This window comes from Triturus cristatus, chromosome 11 (genome assembly GCF_964204655.1).
Source record: "Triturus cristatus chromosome 11, aTriCri1.1, whole genome shotgun sequence".
Classification (NCBI taxonomy): Eukaryota; Metazoa; Chordata; class Amphibia; order Caudata; family Salamandridae; genus Triturus; species Triturus cristatus.
In genome coordinates this window covers 415,123,137-415,141,261 of record NC_140594.1, presented here as the reverse complement: position 1 = coordinate 415,141,261, position 18,125 = coordinate 415,123,137, and the positions used below count along the sequence as shown (strand labels likewise).

At 44.4% G+C, this 18,125-nt stretch overlaps 1 protein-coding gene across 7 annotated transcripts in view; it reads left to right on the top strand.

Annotated features, from left to right (window-relative positions):
• Window positions 1-18,125, top strand: part of DBNL (drebrin like) — a 124,918-nt gene that overhangs the window by 55,128 nt on the left and 51,665 nt on the right. For 3 of the 7 annotated variants that reach the window (XM_085636139.1, XM_085636141.1, XM_085636137.1), the window contains one exon: window positions 10,774-10,875. In XM_085636139.1, coding sequence (XP_085492265.1) covers window positions 10,774-10,875 — 102 coding nt within the window. Of the gene's footprint in view, window positions 1-10,773; window positions 10,876-11,465; window positions 11,562-18,125 lie in introns of all 7 variants that reach the window. The other 4 variants (XM_085636136.1, XM_085636135.1, XM_085636140.1 and 1 more) reach the window with 2 other exon arrangements.

Genomic DNA, 18,125 nt, shown 5'->3' with positions numbered 1-18,125 from the left:
AGCCTGCTGTGCTATAAGCTTTCTGCATGCTGAGATTTTGGCTTATTGCATGGCAGAAAACCACAAGAGGAAAGCGCTTCTTTTATTGATTTGAAAATGCTGGGAGAGTGGTCGCATGTCTTCCCTGCAGACAAGTGCAATACTGTAAAATAATGACACCGTATTCCCAATCTGTGGTATTGGAGGTGAAATCTTAAATGTCACCAAACACTAATAAATTCCTAGGGCCACCATTGTATCAAATAACGATCCTAAAAGGGGTTCAAATTCTGTGGGATTGGAGGGTTGTATTACCACCCTATATGTTCGGTGAGGTTTCACCTGGGGTAGTGTTTAATTCTGAAACCCATACCTGAAGGCGTTTTTTCCTCTAAAAGCTATTTATTGAGATGTTTGTCCAGCTCTGAGGGCCACACAACAACCAACAATAGCATGGAGCCGATCACAAAAAGAGGAGGGAGCACACTGCCTGGCATACCAACACACACTTAGCCCCAATGCATTGTGGCAAATGCAGTGCATGATGGTACTCACTTCAAATCAAAGTTTTTAGTATTCACCAGTGGTGGTGCAGCCAGTGCTGTGTGTCTGTAGACATGTATTTCAGGATTGTTGTGATTGGCTCTCGATTGATTTTTTGAGTGGATGAGCTCTGGGATGCCCCTGCTTTCTGGGAGTGGTACAGAAACCCGAGAAGACTGTGAGCAGCATTGCCAGCACCCCCAATGTTCGCTTGTCACACTACTGAAGGAGGACAACAATCCTGAAACGCATGTCTGGAGATGCACAGCACTGGTTGCACCCACAATGGAGAATACTAAACACTTTCAACTAAAGTGGGTGTTGTATTGCATAATGCACTGCACTTCCCACAATGCATCTGGGATAATTGTGTGCTAGTATGCCAGAAAGTGTTCACCCTACGTTTTTTGTGATTGGCTGCTTGGTGAGGTTATGCCTGGAACTGCATGCCATTGACTGAAAGAGGTCACTCTGACTTTGCAAGCATTGAAATCATCCTTGCCCTTGGGGTACTGTAGATCAGGTTCATTTGTAAGGAGCCCTGATGCTCATTAAGGGTGCTCCAGCCCACAGAAAATCTCTATCCCAACTAGCATACACTATAATAAAGGTTTCCTAAGCGCTTGACCACATTAAGATTGTGCTCACCTTCTTTGGTCACTGGTGACTTGAGTCCCGATGAACTACCCTTTGGGCACCACCGTAAACACCAAGAAGAATCACTTCTTACTTTTTGAGAATGGGTCTGCTCTTTACTTTGTGTGGTTGGTCCCTTGTTTGCCATCGGACATGTTTGAATATTGCTCTTTAATTCCTGAGAACATTTCACAATCTTAAACAGATAACAGTAACAGCACTGTTGGGTTTGGGATTTGAAGTAAACTCTTAAAAAGACTTTGACATCTGAATACTTCCAAAAACGTACAGCTATTCTTTATCCCATAGGTTGATACTGGCCATAGGGTTCATTGTTAAAGTAAAGTACAGCACCTACATCTATGAATCTACAAAACTGTGTGGTTCTCTGTCGCAAACGGTGAAAGACATTTTTGCCTTTTGATGTGTGTCCTCTATGTGTAGCAGGTTGTACTTACTTGTGTTGAAGTAATTTTCCTTTCTAAATTTAAGAACTGCCTTAGCATGCCATCTGTTGTTTGCCTGTATATTCTGTTTGAGTGTCTACTGCTATATCACAACCTGGGATAAGCCTTGACTGCTTGTCCCCGGTACCCTGAGACAGTCAAGTGATGAAATTTGATTTGTGATCAGCCAGTCGGAGTGCATTAGTATTGTGTCCCCAGACGGCAGTGGTAAATAGCATGTGCTATGAACTGAAAATGCTACTCACTGTTTAAGCATCTGTATGTAGTTTGTAGTGTTGTAGCTTCACATGCGCCCAACTTCCTCCTTTGACCTTGTGTGTTTCCCCAGACCTCTTGCTTTCATCTTTTTCACCACACATTGTGCTTCACCCACCTAACTTACATTTACACCCCATTTATACTCACATTTGCTGTGCGAAAAACCATAGAGTCGGTGCCCATGTGCTAAGTACACTAAGAAGATGAGTCGCGACACATCTCTGGACTCCAAGAGCTGATGCTAGATCACACAGGTATACATTGGGGTCTTCGAACCAGCATTCACGCGATGTTGCACTCATGAGAGCATGAGCTACCCCTGGTGTAGGCTATGTCAAAACTTCCTGATAATTCTAAGTTGCCATGGAGAGGTAATGTGTCCTCACCCCTTGTGGACAAACATCCTCTGGATGGCTTGGAACAGCGGTGCCGCCGTTCCATACATGTTTTTCTTGCTTGCACTATATTTTTGCTTTACTGAACTCAACATTCTCTGTCCACTGGATGTGTTCCACATGTGAAATAAGTGGGTTCATCAGCAAAGTGAACCTATTGCTTCCTCATTCGAAGATATGTACCTGTGCCCGTGTGTGAAAACGCACTACTAGGATTTGCTGTAAAATTTTAGCTCAGTTATCTATAACTCGCGCTGCTTGCTAGTGTCCATGTGTGGGACATATGTGGGCAGACCATGTGTGGTGTCTTTGTGTATGGGTATTTCAGTACAAGTAAGTGAATGAAGGTGGTTTGTTTAGAAAGAGCATGTAAGGGTGCATAAGATAGTGATCTCCCTGCCTCCCTTTTGTCCATGGTGGATATTGAAGTCTGCACGCAAGTGTGCACAGTACCGGTTTACTTGTTGGCTAAGATTGAGGCTTTCTGTCCCCTTCCTTTGTGTAATTCGCCCCCCCCGACTGAAACCTGGCCATCCCCATCTACCAACATATAGCCCAAAGCCTCCATCCCCCCCTGGTAGTCTGTCTGTGAAAACTGGACACAAAGATGTACATTCCTCAAAATTGGGGAGAACTTTGTATTTTGAACCAATCGAACCTTTGTTTGGCACAGACCTTTTAGTTAGCTTAGACTATCATCTAAGTCCACCAAATAGTAATAAGTACTGTCCCTGTGCCTGCAACGTGTACATTACCTGGGCTTAGAGTTGCAGCTGTCTCCATGATCATGCAGTGCAGAGCCGCTGCCAGAGACGGACCTTCTAGGTTGAAAAAAGAAAAAAACACTTACCTGGCTTCAGCCGGCCCCGCAAGTCCTCTATCCTTTAACTACTACTCGCAGAACAGTAGGGCAATGCTCCTCGGCCTTAGCAGAGGAGGTGTCGCTGGGGTTTATATCATGATGCTGAGCTTCCAGCCACAATTGGCCAAAAGACCTTCTGTCACTGACTAGAACAAGAACAGGACACCAACTCCAGGTTATTGCTGGTATTTTAAAAGGTTCAGAACTATTTCTTCAAAACGTTGGAAGACTAGTTAATTGAGTTTCAGGGAACTGTCCTTGTCTAGCGGGGCATAGTTTGGGATTAAGACAAAACTGTTTGGATGATTGCAAAACGGAGCCAAGGGCCTGGAATGAGTATTAAACCCACTGCGGAATACCCCCTCGGGTACAAATCTTCAGTGGCCCGTAATTTAAAAAGGTAATCGTGCTCAAACTTTTGGGAGATTATGAACACCAGTTGCATCTCCCCGCTTCTACATTTTTGTTATTTGATGCTCTTGGAGTTTTTGAGGAGCATTTCCCCATGTAAGCTTTCAATACCCTGCTGCCTCTTGGTTTCAAAACTAGCCAGGACCTAAGCAAGCAGTCCTAGCCATGATTGTGACAGCCGCTGGATGATGATGTAGAAATTCTGGGTATTCCTACCTGCTTGGAATGCTACCTTTTGTACAATCCTGTGCCAATCCAGTCTCAGTGGTCACTAGATTAGGAATGGTTGGTGGCTCTGATCTGTCTCTATATCGGTCTCTGCAAAAGTCAAGTCATGCCACTTAAAGTTGATCTTTTTGCAGTACATATCGCACTACTTTTTTGTGTTATTGTGTTTTGGCGTTGATTGTGTTTTTTTTCTTTTCTACCCTTGACTCTGGCAATGCCCTAGTTTGTGGGTTATCTAATCATGCACTTGCTTACGTGCAGATTTCAGAATGCCGGTAGCAGCGTATTTACTAGCATCAAAAACCTTGACTGTATTTCACCTGAGCTCAACTTGCGTTGTTGACTTCCAGTGAAATTAAGTATTGTTTCTAAATTGCTATGAGTGTTATGGTGAGCCATTAATGGTGCTGGCTAACTCTTATGTCAAAAGAAATTCCAAAATTACTCTGTGTAATAAACAAAAAACAAAAATGAGATCAGAATTAAAATGTTTTTTCCTGTCCCTTCTGTCCATGTCATAAAGTTTGGTGCACTTGATGGTGAGGTCCAGTTGCTCCGACATGGAATGTTCTCTGTACGAACCTCCGATAGTAGAAAAACCATCATAGCTTCTAGAAGATGTTCAAAACATAGCTTTATTTTCTGGACAAACGATAACTTGTTTATATTGACCTCTGCAGATTGCCATTACAGATAAATATTGCACTTAACAATTCCCCAAAATATACCACTGTTCTGATATGGTGCTCTCTCGCGTCTCTGGTGACATTACTTTGGTATACCATAACTATTCGTCAGCCATGTCTCTCTTTTTTGGCATGTTGACCAATGTTGGGGTAATGTTTTACTCCATCTCTGTATTCTCTCTACCTTCCTTAATTGGTTCCCCATTCTCTTGTGTATGTAGTTGTGATCATGTATACCATTACCACACTTGTACAGTTTATTTTCATACCATAAGACGAGAACTCTGTGTTGGGTTGTTCTCTAGAATGTGGTATCGGAAGAGAGTCTGTTAAATCTTCAGCGTGCAGGCAGTCAGCAGAAGCTTTCCAGGGTTGTATGAAAAAACCTCGGTGGAAACTACCCCGTGTAAGAGTCCTCATTACTCCTCCCTTCATCTCACCTATCCCTTCTATATCTTCTAGTGCTCTGCGCCATTTTCTCCCACGTCTTTCCCATCAGGCAATACGATAGGCTTAGTGGTATGCCTGATTGGAAATGGGTGGTTCGCTCCTTCCACACTCTTTTCATATTTCCTTACTCCATCACATTAAATCCATTTTCTGCTTCTCCTAGTTTTCTGGCCAGTGACAGCCCCTCTTCCACACTTCGCTTCACACTCAGCTCTCCAATCCTCTCCTTGCGCTAATTTACTGAATGGCTCCATGATGGTCCATGTCCAGTTCAAACAAAACAGAAATAATCTAGTTTCTGGCCTTCGCTAAATCATTTGTCTTGTCTCCATAAATCTGTTTTGCCCCCGATATCCTTGATCTTTCACCTTCTACCAGAAAGCTTCATGTGCTGGGGGCCAGATAAATGTGCCCACACTACACCCTTTTATCTCCCCCACAGTCACTGTAGCTCAGGATCATAAAACTGTGCTCTTCTCTCCAATTCCAAGCTGCAGAATGCCTCATAGAAAGACTTTTCCTGGGCAAACTAGGCTACCGTAAAACTTGTAGGTCTTGCAAAATATAGCTGTGCAAGAGGTGTGGTATTCCTATCCCTAACGCCTAGGGCATGTTGTTGGAGGTAAAGAATAACATGTTTTCAGGTTTATATTGTCCACCGGATAAGTAGTAGACCCAACCCCGCTGCTGCTCAAACTCTTGTGGCTGTGGGTTTACACTACCACAATATGCATCTGTGAAAAAGGAATGACTGCCACTGAGAAAGGTATGTACCCGTATATTGAAGTTGTTCAAACTAGTACATTAATCATAAGTGCAGAGCCTTTACTGCTGGGGTACATTCTTTAAAGAAATGCTGTGAACTCTGCATGCATAGTGACAGCTGTTCCATTATATAAAAAAAGTGTGAATGTGTTGACCAAATGTAACAATTTGAGGCTATTTATAATGCTCCAAGGATTATGCTAATACATACATACATGAAAGCACAATAGGTGAATGCTTGCTTCCTAAATAAAATGTACACGAACACAATCCGCTTCAAAAAAGCGTTTTGCTTAACCTATATGCAAATTTAAATACCATTTATCTGCGGCATCATTTAGTAAAGCATGTTTGATGCATACCAATATAGAACAAGCATTGGCAAAGCCAATAGGTCTCGCCTTTGGGGACTATTGGCTTTGTCAATGGTTTGTAGCCATGCTGAACAGCATCTGGCATGCTGTGCAGCAAGGCTAAATTTCCACACACGCAGAGAGACCATTGAATGTAATCCTGGTTTTGTAAACCCTACAGTCGCTCAAGAAGTTTCTTTGTGAGCTGTCTGTAGATGATGTCGGAGTAATCAAAGTGTGTCATCGGGGTTCTTGTCCAATCCACCTGATGATCAGTTATGACTAGCAGCATTTCCATAGCAGTGAGAACTGTACGTTAACGCTCCATAATAATATAATAATAATAATAACCTTGAATTTGTAAAGCGCACAGCTACCTCCAAAGTGGTTTCCCGGCGCTGGGGGCCCTCGGGAAGATTAAGCAAGCTATTGCCCAGAGTCACATGGTGCTGGGCTGACCTGCCACCGGGGATCGAACCGTGAACCCCTTGGTCCGAAGTCAGGCACCCTGGCCGCTGCGCCACACCTCTTCTACTCAAGACAACTGCATTGTCTCTTGGGAAGGAACAAGGCCGCACTGTTAAAAATCACTCCCAAATTTGTTACCTTTTTTTAATGAAGGAAATATTCCTGGTCTATAGAGCACTCAGAAAGCAGTGTGGGGTTGCTATATATCCAAGCACCTTCATCTCAGGTTTGGATTTTTTCACACACAAGATTTTCTCCTTCATCTAGTGGAGACACATTAATAGAAAAGTAAAAAGGCAAGGTCAGATTTTCAACAGAATGCTTGACGGACAGAAGCTCTCTATTTTTGTGTTACAGCTAGAATAGATATGTGGAAATAATAAGCACTGTACTTGCAATCCTCCCAGGATACCTTCTTTTAATTGCCTTGTGCTATCTTTGTCAAGGCTCATTAAGGCTTCGCCACGGTGAATATATGTTCACACTGCAGTGGAGCTCCGTGCACACTGCCAGTAAGATCTGCTTATAGTGCAGTCCAGCTCCATACACACTGTGGAGAACAGCCATTTATACTGCAGTAGAGCTCAATGCAAACTGTCGAATAGCCGTTTACACTGCACATTTCAATGCACAATGTAGAGAAGATCCACTCCTACTGCAGTGGAGCTCAGTGCACGCTGTAGAGAATACCCATTCATACTACAGTAAACCTCAGTGCACACTGTAGAGAATATCCATTCATACTGCAATGGAGATCAGTCCACACTGTAAAGAACCATACGCACCGCTAACAGGCGCAATGCAGACTGTAGAGAAGATGTGCCCAGAGTCCACTGGAGCTCAGTGCACACTGCATATCATATGTGTTCAGACGCACGCAGGGGGGACGGGTTGCTGGGTAGCCCATGTGAAGGGTGTGGGGGCTCTTGGCTCTGGCACTGTGGAAGTGGAAGCCCCTGTTACACCGCAGGGTGTCCCAAAGTCCTTCACATCTGTATGGCCCGCACTGCATGAGTTCGAGTCCCGCCAAAGCCACCTCCGCTCTTCATCCTTTAAAGCTCGGCCAATTGAGTAGCATCAAATTGGAAATTGGCGCCACCTCATATTTACCTCACTCAGATGTTCTCAGAATAATAAGATTATACAGTGTATGGCGACTCTGGGAGATGAGCAAACTAATCCATTTACAAGGTCCCCTGCCGCCGACAAAAGAAACACAACAGCGTGCTGTATCTGCCGGGCCTGCGGCTTCACATTTAATAAGCGTCAAGAGAGATTCACGTTCTGACCTGAAATGCAGAATTGACACTATCTCGGTCAAGACGAATTCTAACGCCAAGTAAATATGTAGTCTGATCACCCCGCTACAATAGAGCGGAAATCCCCATCATGGCGGGACGTGGCAAAGAAATCCACAGTATGTAGAGGCGGGAACTTTACGTAGCGAAGAGTAAATCTCCCTGCCACTACTGAGTGAGACGAAGCGGAAGCCACAGGCAGAAGAGGTGGGGTGGGGGAATCGGAGCACACAAGGAGGGAAAGAGGGGAATTTACGCACTCAGCCAGGCGAGGTTATTATTTGTTCGGGGTTCTGGGAAGAAGCGAGACTTCAACGTGATGTATTCATGGGTGAGTTCCTTAGTGGTAATCATTTCAATCCCGGAGCCTTTCAGGCGTTGTCGATCAAACGGCGAGTGGTGGATCCCCCGCCCGGCGCCGGGATACGCGGAAGTCTACCGTGCTCGCCTGTTTTAGGGAACGAGGGCACGATTAACAGGGCATGCATTCATGGAAAGGCCACATCTTACCCTGATCAGTCGGCAGTGAACATACATAGCAACCTCCCAGCCTGCCGAGCATAACAATGAGATGGAAACTCCAGTGAGATGGAAAAGTAAACAAGAAGACCGCGAGTGGTGCGCACTCACTGCAAAAAATGTAAAGAATGCAGCTGCCACCCTGCGCGCCTCTGCTTGCTCCCGCAAGCATAACGCTGTGGGAGTGAACATTTGCAAAATAGGTGGGACATGCGCCCGCCCTTAGCCAATTGCAGCCTCCCATTTCAAATTGACACAGCCAACCAAATGCGTGGGGGGAGTCAGACCCACACAGAAAAGTTTAGAGTGATTACATGAAGCCTCCCATAGAGCAGCGCATGCGCACTGCGCTAGGCTCGACCTAAAAAGGGCGATTCATAATGGGAAATACGTGGAAAACCTTTATGGGCAATCTAAAAGTATATGATATACTTTGTTGTTAAAGAAAGCCATGAAAGTGCCCCTGCCTTTTATCAGTTGTTGCATTAATGATGATTTTCAACTTCCAGGAATTCATGAGTTTACAGAAGTAGACCTGGAAACAGTGCTCCCAGCACACCTTTGTGAATACCGCTTTTGCAGTAGTAATCTAAACATATATTTGCTAATTTGAAAATCTGCTGTGCGATTGCACATTGGTTCCCTCCTCCTGTTTTTTTCCTCAACGTGGAAAAGGTTCACTCCTGTCAGGAGTACATTTCCACCCTTTTCCAGTGTGGCACAAGTTTGGAGAGGATTTTGTGAATACCCTCAACATGTTTGCAAGTGTGTTCAGGCTCACTTGGCATTCCAACCCTGGAACTATCAAATGCCTACTTCCAGCCCTTGTTTGTGGATTTGAAGAAAAGTGACAACGAGTCCGGCTTGTTGCTAAAACCTGACCTAATCTGAAACCTAACATAATCCGAGAGGCTGTTATCGAAGCTTTAGTATACTGGGAATGCAGCCTTAATTTTTCACAATACACAGTGTATGATACTAAAAAGGACAAGTGGATTTTGACTTTCTTTACAGGACAAGTAGATAGTTTATAAAATTCTACTCGCCTTCTGTTTGCTTGGCACTCACTCCTCGCTAACCCTCCATTGTAATGGGATGGTTGGATTTCATGCAACACAAAAGCTCTGTTCAAAAACCTTTTCTTGGATTTCAACTTGGTTTATGGATTACCTACCATTTCACATAGCTGAAACTCTCTACCACACTTCCCATCCAGACCTTTGCACTATGCTCGTATTGCTCTCTCTTCTTTGAGCCACTGGCAGGCAATATCTGTATCTCTTTCCACGTTTGTGACCTCTTTCAAAGGAATGCCCTCCCATTTAAACCCAATGCGATGTCTACGCTAACAACCTTAAAGATCACTCTTAAATCTCACCTCAAGTGTGCCTCACCTATTCTGATATACCTAATCCTACATTCATCTTCCCCTAGTACTCTCCCACCCCACTGAATAACGGTTATTGTTTATAATCGCCCTCTTGTTTTACCCTATTACTCCTGAATGTATTATGTTTCAAATTTGTATTATAATAATGGACCTACTCGTGTGTTTGTTGTTTATTTTTATTTTTTCTGTAACTTGTCCTTATTCATTCAAGAACTGTTTAAGGTAACCATTCAAGCCCATTGTATCTGTGTCCAGATGGCTTACTATGTACACATTTTCTTGCATTAGTAATACTATTTGCAAATACACCCAAGTGCCTCACATGTCATTTTTGGGAATCATCCAAAGCATAGGGATGAAGTTACTGGACCATAAATAGCATGTTTGTTTTATTTATAGTGCAACAGTGGTACCACTGGTCCTTTTAGTCTCTTCTTTTATGCGACTCACTGTCCATCCCTACATCCTGCTTCTATATTGATCCGCGCTTAAAATTTAAAGTGCCTGTTGGGTGTAGTGTGGGGAAGTTAAGACGGAGGGGGCATTTTGATGCCCTGCTTCCGCTCAGTTTGGTTAAGTGCAATTGCTCTCGTACAATCCTGGTTTTAGTGACCGCTCCATGTATATGATTGAAGTGGCAATGAAGGAACAGAAGTACCATAGATACTGTGGTGAGTAATGTGTGTTTTTTCAAGAACCAGATTTAGGGCTGCTATCATACACTTGTCACAAGTATGCACATTTGAGTCCCTCAAAGAGGCAGGAATATCCAACAATGGATTGCGTGCATGTGCTAAATTCTTTGTTGCATGTGCTCCGAATCCTAATCCTGCTTTGAAGTGCTGCTATTCACATTAGTTCATATATGCATGCCACCTCATGTTTTAATGTGTGCCTCCCCGTAGACCAGGAAAGCATGTCTCTGGCCTGGATGTGTGCCCTCCTCACTGTATTTCATGCATGCCCACGTCTGTATTTTTTTGTGTGTGTGAAATGTCTTTAATTCATTACGTATGCCTTTTGTGTCCATCCTGCCATGTTTGTTGCTGCTTTTTTGTCCTCCAGGGAAATTACGAAGCCCCTTCTTGCAGAAGCAGAGCAGCCAACCTGAGCCCACCGTCTCGCCTGTGAGTCCAGCTGTCCGGCAGGTGCCACCTGTCGCAAAAGGTGCAGCTCCCTGTTTCATACAGTGGTCCCCAGGACTGTACATATGGTGTTACACCATGATCATCCGCCTCATGTCACTGACCTTGTACAATTGGTGTTTGTTATTCTTTGTACACATGGATGGTTTGATTCATTACCCCATGTCACTGACATCATGAAGTTCATGCCACCTCTTCTACGCATAACTGATCTTTTACACACTCCGTTCCGTACATTGTATAACTCCTGACTACAGTAGGGGAAGATTGAATCTTCATCCCAAAGGAACTTAGCTATAAAGTAGAGAGGTAAGAAGCTCTGGCCATGGTAACATCTCTCCAATGACTTGGAGAGAAAAAACGTTATTTTGAAGTTAAAGGAGAGAGATTCTAACTTCAGCTAAAGGTAATGTAAATATAACTGAATTGTTGTCTTCTCTTCAACGGATGTGTCCCCTCATGGCGGAGGCACATTGGTGATCACTGAAAGAGTAAGTGTGGTCCCTGATTCCCAAAAGGAACAATCACACTGGGGTTCATTGGAATAGATGTAGTTAAGATGACTAATGTGTTGCTGAAAAGCTCAAATTGATTTCCACTCCACCCTCCCAGATGAGTATGAGGTGCAGCCCATGAAGCCTCCAGGCCGGATCCCACAGCAGCAGGAGGAGGACCTGTATGAGGAGCCCCCGGAGCCAACGCGAAAAGGTTACTAAATACAAAGCCTTATCCTCCAGTCCTATTAAATAACCATGTTTTTTCAGCTCCTTCATGCTAATGATTGGTGCCTCTTAGTTTTGCACAGTGGCAAGAGTCCTATAGGACATGAACTTCTGACATAGGGTACCCAGGTACTTAGCTTGAAATTCTTATCTCCAAAAGTTCAAGATGTCGTGAGAGAGCCCCACATTTCAGGGGGTGATCTGGATGTCCACTAGAGCTAACCAGGTGTATCCTATACTACCCTTGCCTAGGCCTTTACTATACCTTGCACTGCTCGTATTACTCCTTGTCTCTAGAGTTAGGCAGGCAGCTGCAGGAAAAGCAATTAAGCATACTCTAAGAGCCATGTCCACTTCCAGCCTGTTCCTTAACTCCTCAGCAGCTAATTGCAAGCTGGAGTGGAGCAAAGGTACAGAATGCAACCCCCTGATCTCATTACCACTTCCCCTAGCATCAACGTCTGTTAGGCCTGAAAAATGAACCATGTTGCTGATCTAGCGGAAGGCCCTCTTGACTGAACCTTGTGGTGTAGACTTGACTGATCATTCCTCATAAAGTATCCCACAAAGGTCGTCCAAATCGATTAAAGAGTTTCTTAGTCATCAGGAAAGGTGTAGTCAAAACGAAATGATAAAACAATGTAAAGTAACCTTATTTAACTGTAGAATAGTAAAAATCATGTAACAAGTGGTGTCCCATGCTGCCCTAACTGGCACACAGTAAATAGTCCCTTACGCAATGTATCGCAAGAATGCATTTTTTGTACAGGACAATCAACTTGATGGATATCTTGATAGAAAGACATGGGTCTGGTTACAATCCATACAGCTGGTAATGCCACTGAACTAAGCAATAAGACAATAAAAAAAGACAAAAGGCATCATTTAGGGTTTGGTAGAACAGGATAATGCTGCAAATTAGCCTGTCCCCTTTCCACCAGACCTTTGGTACCCTCTCCTCATTTAGAGCAGGTGGTAACAAACTTTCAAAGCTTGCTCTGCCATCAGAAGCCTTTGTTAGAGGGCCCATCTACTACTGATATATACGCACATCACAAAGTCCTGGGGAATATCGATGTTGGTTTTTCTTGTCGGAGTTCCCCATGCATCACATGGAAACCCAGGCAGGAGAAGGCTGAGATGTCCCCAGCATGCAAGGGGGAAAAAAACTACAAACACTGAAAATCCTGAGGTCTAAAACGGCAAGGAGAAAAGGTGGTGTGTGAAATGAGGAACAAAAGGCTAATGTAAGTGGTGTGATGCCAAAACCTTAGAAACGTGGTAGTCCACTTACCCGGGGTAATGAACCCATTCACATGGGATTCTCATCCCAAAGAAAAATCTCGAACTCTCAGGGGGCAGCAGGCCCTCAACGAGAGATAAGAGTTTAGGTTTTGCTGTTTGTGTAGTGCACCTAGAGGTGGAGTAAATCCACATATAACCTGGGTATGAGTGTGGGGTGCAGTGCTGATAAAGTATTAGTGCAAAGGGAGTGTGTTTAAAACTAGTTACGGGACGGCCAAGAAGACTCTCTTGGACACTGCCGTGCCGATGCTAGATTAAAAGAAGTGAAAGCCCCACTTAATTCGGTGTAATCAATGGAGCAATATACAAAATGGTGGTCAACATGTTTCAGCCGTGGCGCCTAGGTTGGCTCGGCTTTCATCAGGACCTAGTGAGCTACTGCAAAAATAAAGAATGACGTAACAAAGGATACAGAAGGCACCCTCAAAATGGCTTGTAGGGTGTGCGTCTCCTCAATGATACAAACATCACCTAGAAAAAGAAAGGGCTAAGTGTAAGTAGGTGGGTCACAATTGCTTAGTAATAACAGGTAAGAAAGTATAAACTAAAAGCAATGACCACTCACCCGTGAAAACTGGGTGGAAGATGGACCTCCACCTGGCAACCGCTCAGGAAGGAACACCGCTCTGAAAAAAATGTAAGACTGCTGAAGGAAGGAGAGCTTACATATCATGAGCGAGTGTAGTAGAAATAGAGTGAATCCTCTAAAAAAGAGGGAGACTGACAGTAACAGCGTATGCACGAAATGCTGTTAGGTGCAAGGATGGTTGCTTGTCAACAGGAAAGGCCAGTCGGGGGGACCCCTCCTGTATAATCGTGAAATGAACTTGTCGAGACAAGTATAAAAGGATGTCGCAATCTCAGCCCAAACTTGTCACTGGGAGGTGAGGGGTTGGTCGCCTTCATAGAACAGAGAGTTGAAGAGTATAACAACTATAGGGAGGGACAGTCTGTGCCCAGCGTCTAGAAAATTCTCACCTCTCCGTCGGGGAACCGGGCTGGAATGAGCCTGCAGCCGGAGGTCCCGCGCGGTTGGGCGGAGGCGAAATAAGAAAAGACATGTCAGCAGTGGCGGACCAATCAGGGGAGAGGTTGCTTGTGCCGACACGGGGGAGAACCAATCAGCAGTTTTAGGCCAATACCCGGGAGGCTTTGTTGGCACCTAAGATCCCCAAGACACCAGAGAACAGACTCACTTGTGTGCACACCTATTGTCAATTTTCCAACCAACTCAAAAAAATCATTCTATCCAATTGGAAGATCCTCAACATAGGTGATGCAGGGCTGCCTAAACCCCTCTTCGCGTTTAAACGCAGCAGTAACATCAGAGACCAGCTGGTACACACTCGTCCACGCACTAACCCCACTTGCACCCAACAAACTTTGTGGGATCTCCCTCCGGTTGTGGGCCATTATCCATGTGGTTCTTGTGCGGCATGCAACCACACATCTGTGACAAAAGAAATAGATATTGGAACAGGCAGACCTTGGACTCTCAAAAGCCACAGTAATTGCAACAGTTCGAATCTGATTTATCTGATCACCTGCCCTTGCGGGCTGAGATATATTGGCATGACCACCCGCCGGATAAAAACTCGCATTCTGGAACACAAAAGCACCATACGATGTGGTTGTTCCTCTACTAAACTTACGAACCATTTTCTAGAGGTCAATCATGCTCCCAATGACCTACACTGGACAGTCCTTGACAAACCCTACATACCACCACACCTTACAGACATCTCTTCTTTTCTATTTAAACGTGAGCAGAGGTGGGTGTATAAATTGAAGACACACGTTCAAGGACTGAACGATGATATTCCTTGGCTATCTTTATAGCACATATGGCTTGATCACACCAGCTCTTTCAAGCATTCTAGCCATTCGTCGTTACTATACACATCCCTTGCATGTGCTCCACAGGGATTCTAGGCTTTGGCACGCATATTTCCAGGCTGATGCCACACTACCGACCATTTTTGCTCTAAACACTAACAGTCCTGCTCTGTCCTGCCCTTGTCTTCATTGATTTGTTAACTATGAAGCGATTTGCGCTTCAAGAGCCTCGCTGTTTTACCTTGTGTGTCTTTGCGTGGATTATGCAACATATGTTCACTTCTTTGTTGCGTTCCCAGTTTCTCCACGCCCCTGACCCCACTTCTTCTATCTGTTTACCTTGCTAAGGAGCCTCCTACCGCTCCGCTAATTAACCTCGGCGTTCAAACCTTTGATCTTCTGACAGCGTCCTCCGTAACCTGTCAGCTGCACCATAGTCTCCATGGTTACTGCCACATGAGTGGCCTAAAACTGCTGATTGGTTCTCCCCCGTGTCGGCACAAGCAACCTCTCCCCTGATTGGTCCGCCACTGCTGACATGTCTTTTCTTATTTCGCCTCCGCCCAACCGCGCGGGACCTCCGGCTGCAGGCTCATTCCAGCCCGGTTCCCCGACGGAGAGGTGAGAATTTTCTAGACGCTGGGCACAGACTGTCCCTCCCTATAGTTGTTATACTCTTCAACTCTCTGTTCTATGAAGGCGACCAACCCCTCACCTCCCAGTGACAAGTTTGGGCTGAGATCGCGACATCCTTTTATACTTGTCTCGACAAGTTCATTTCACGATTATACAGGAGGGGTCCCCCCGACTGGCCTTTCCTGTTGACAAGCAACCATCCTTGCACCTAACAGCATTTCGTGCATACGCTGTTACTGTCAGTCTCCCTCTTTTTTAGAGGATTCACTCTATTTCTACTACACTCGCTCATGATATGTAAGCTCTCCTTCCTTCAGCAGTCTTACATTTTTTTCAGAGCGGTGTTCCTTCCTGAGCGGTTGCCAGGTGGAGGTCCATCTTCCACCCAGTTTTCACGGGTGAGTGGTCATTGCTTTTAGTTTTTACTTTCTTACCTGTTATTACTAAGCAATTGTGACCCACCTACTTACACTTAGCCCTTTCTTTTTCTAGGTGATGTTTGTATCATTGAGGAGACGCACACCCTACAAGCCATTTTGAGGGTGCCTTCTGTATCCTTTGTTACGTCATTCTTTATTTTTGCAGTAGCTCACTAGGTCCTGATGAAAGCCGAGCCAACCTAGGCGCCACGGCTGAAACATGTTGACCACCATTTTGTATATTGCTCCATTGATTACACCGAATTAAGTGGGGCTTTCACTTCTTTTAATCTAGCATCGGCACGGCAGTGTCCAAGAGAGTCTTCTTGGCCGTCCCGTAACTAGTTTTAAACACACTCCCTTTGCACTAATACTTTATCAGCACTGCACCCCACACTCATACCCAGGTTATATGTGGATTTACTCCACCTCTAGGTGCACTACACAAACAGCAAAACCTAAACTCTTATCTCTCGTTGAGGGCCTGCTGCCCCCTGAGAGTTCGAGATTTTTCTTTGGGATGAGAATCCCATGTGAATGGGTTCATTACCCCGGGTAAATGGACTACCACGTTTCTAAGGTTTTGGCATCACACCACTTACATTAGCCTTTTGTTCCTCATTTCACACACCACCTTTTCTCCTTGCCGTTTTAGACCTCAGGATTTTCAGTGTTTGTAGTACTTTGTTTGGGGATCCAATCCTGCGTGGTCTTTAAACTTGTTCCCTTTGACCCTCCGGTATTTAACCGTTTTGTAATGAGAGGGGGAAAAAAACTACATCACAAGCACATCACTTTTTTGTTTCAGAGAAACATTTCACCCATTTTGGAGGTTTGTTTTTGTAAAACATAAATAAGACTGAGTGGCCTACCCTGACGTGGTAACTTGCATGGCATTACATTTTTAGTGGAACTGCTTTCTCCATGTTGGGAGAAGCACAGTAGCCAAAATGCCCTCCCTGAGCAATGGTGATGCCTCATTACCATGAGCCCTCTGCTGAGGAATAGGTTTAGGCTGGGCCTCAACCTTAATGGGCTGGAAGACAATCTTTCAACGTCCCTTAGTGTTGCACATAATGCCAGTAGCTTCAGACATAATGAAGAGCAACTTTGTTAAACACTACAAACTAAAACCCGAAAAATAAAATAAAACCAACTCAATCACAAATATAGTAAACTGAACTTTGTATTTCCACCAGATTCTCTCACAAATTCCCTGTGCTGCCACAAATGAATAACCGCTGTCAGCCAGAAATCTTCAAGAACTGCTTTATCACATGCAGTCTTAAGACAAACATAAACTGTCATCCTAAGTAGCTAAAATAAACTTCTCCAAGGCTGACTCAATGCATAACATAGACGTTTGACTGAATCAAGTCTACAAAAAAAACAAAACGAGCTGAAGAGGAAATGCCCTGGCTAAGCAAACTAATTGCAAAACCCATCTTGGATGTATTAAGGCAAATGTGGCAAGTTGCCCATGTGGTATAGAGCATGAATTTATGGTTTGTACAAAACTACCCCATTTCATAAGAAATCGCACATTAATAAAGTGCAAACAGGCCAATGAATCCATACAGGAAGAAGAAGGTAGCAGACATGTTTCAGGTAGACTTAGCCAGCTAATCATTTTAATTTTTGAATTGTGATTTGCTCTGTTGGCACTGCTAGAGGGATCCTGCTGATGTAATTGAAATGATCTCTGTTCATGCCCCTAAGGGAACACCCTTCAAAAACCCTAAGAGCGAGATTTTTTCGATCACTGACTTGTCAGTGCACTCCACATTCTGATCAGTGCCTTCATATCCTTCAAAGGAGCCAAATTCAGTCTGAGCAGCCAGAATGCAGCTCAAAAGTAATATGCGTTGACTGCTTACAGTAGAAAAGGACAGAATTCGGAATTCCTGCTATGTGGAGAAGTCAAACCTCTGACTCCTTCAAAGTAGAGATGTTGGAGCTACTGCTCGGATAAAAGCCTTATATCGAAGGCAGATCAGCAGCACGAGACGAACTTCTAACTACTTACACAGATGAGGGGAACAACTAGATATCAAGGGAGCGGGTATTACACTGTGAAAAGATTTAGCCATATTAGCAGTTCAAGATCACAGAGCTGCTGCGTATAAAGCAAAAATGTCAGAATGGCAGCTTTGGATATAGAACCGCGTCTTCGATGAGAGGGGCCAGAATGTCAGCAGAAGGTATCCAAGGTCTCTCTACTCAGAGGTGAGAGGTCAGAACTCCAACCTTTGATCACAAACTGCTTTAAGTGAACTACCACTAACAGAAGATGAATGCCATAGTGGCACCACTGGGTAACTGTGAATCAGCCAGCTGCTCTCTTTTCTGACTTC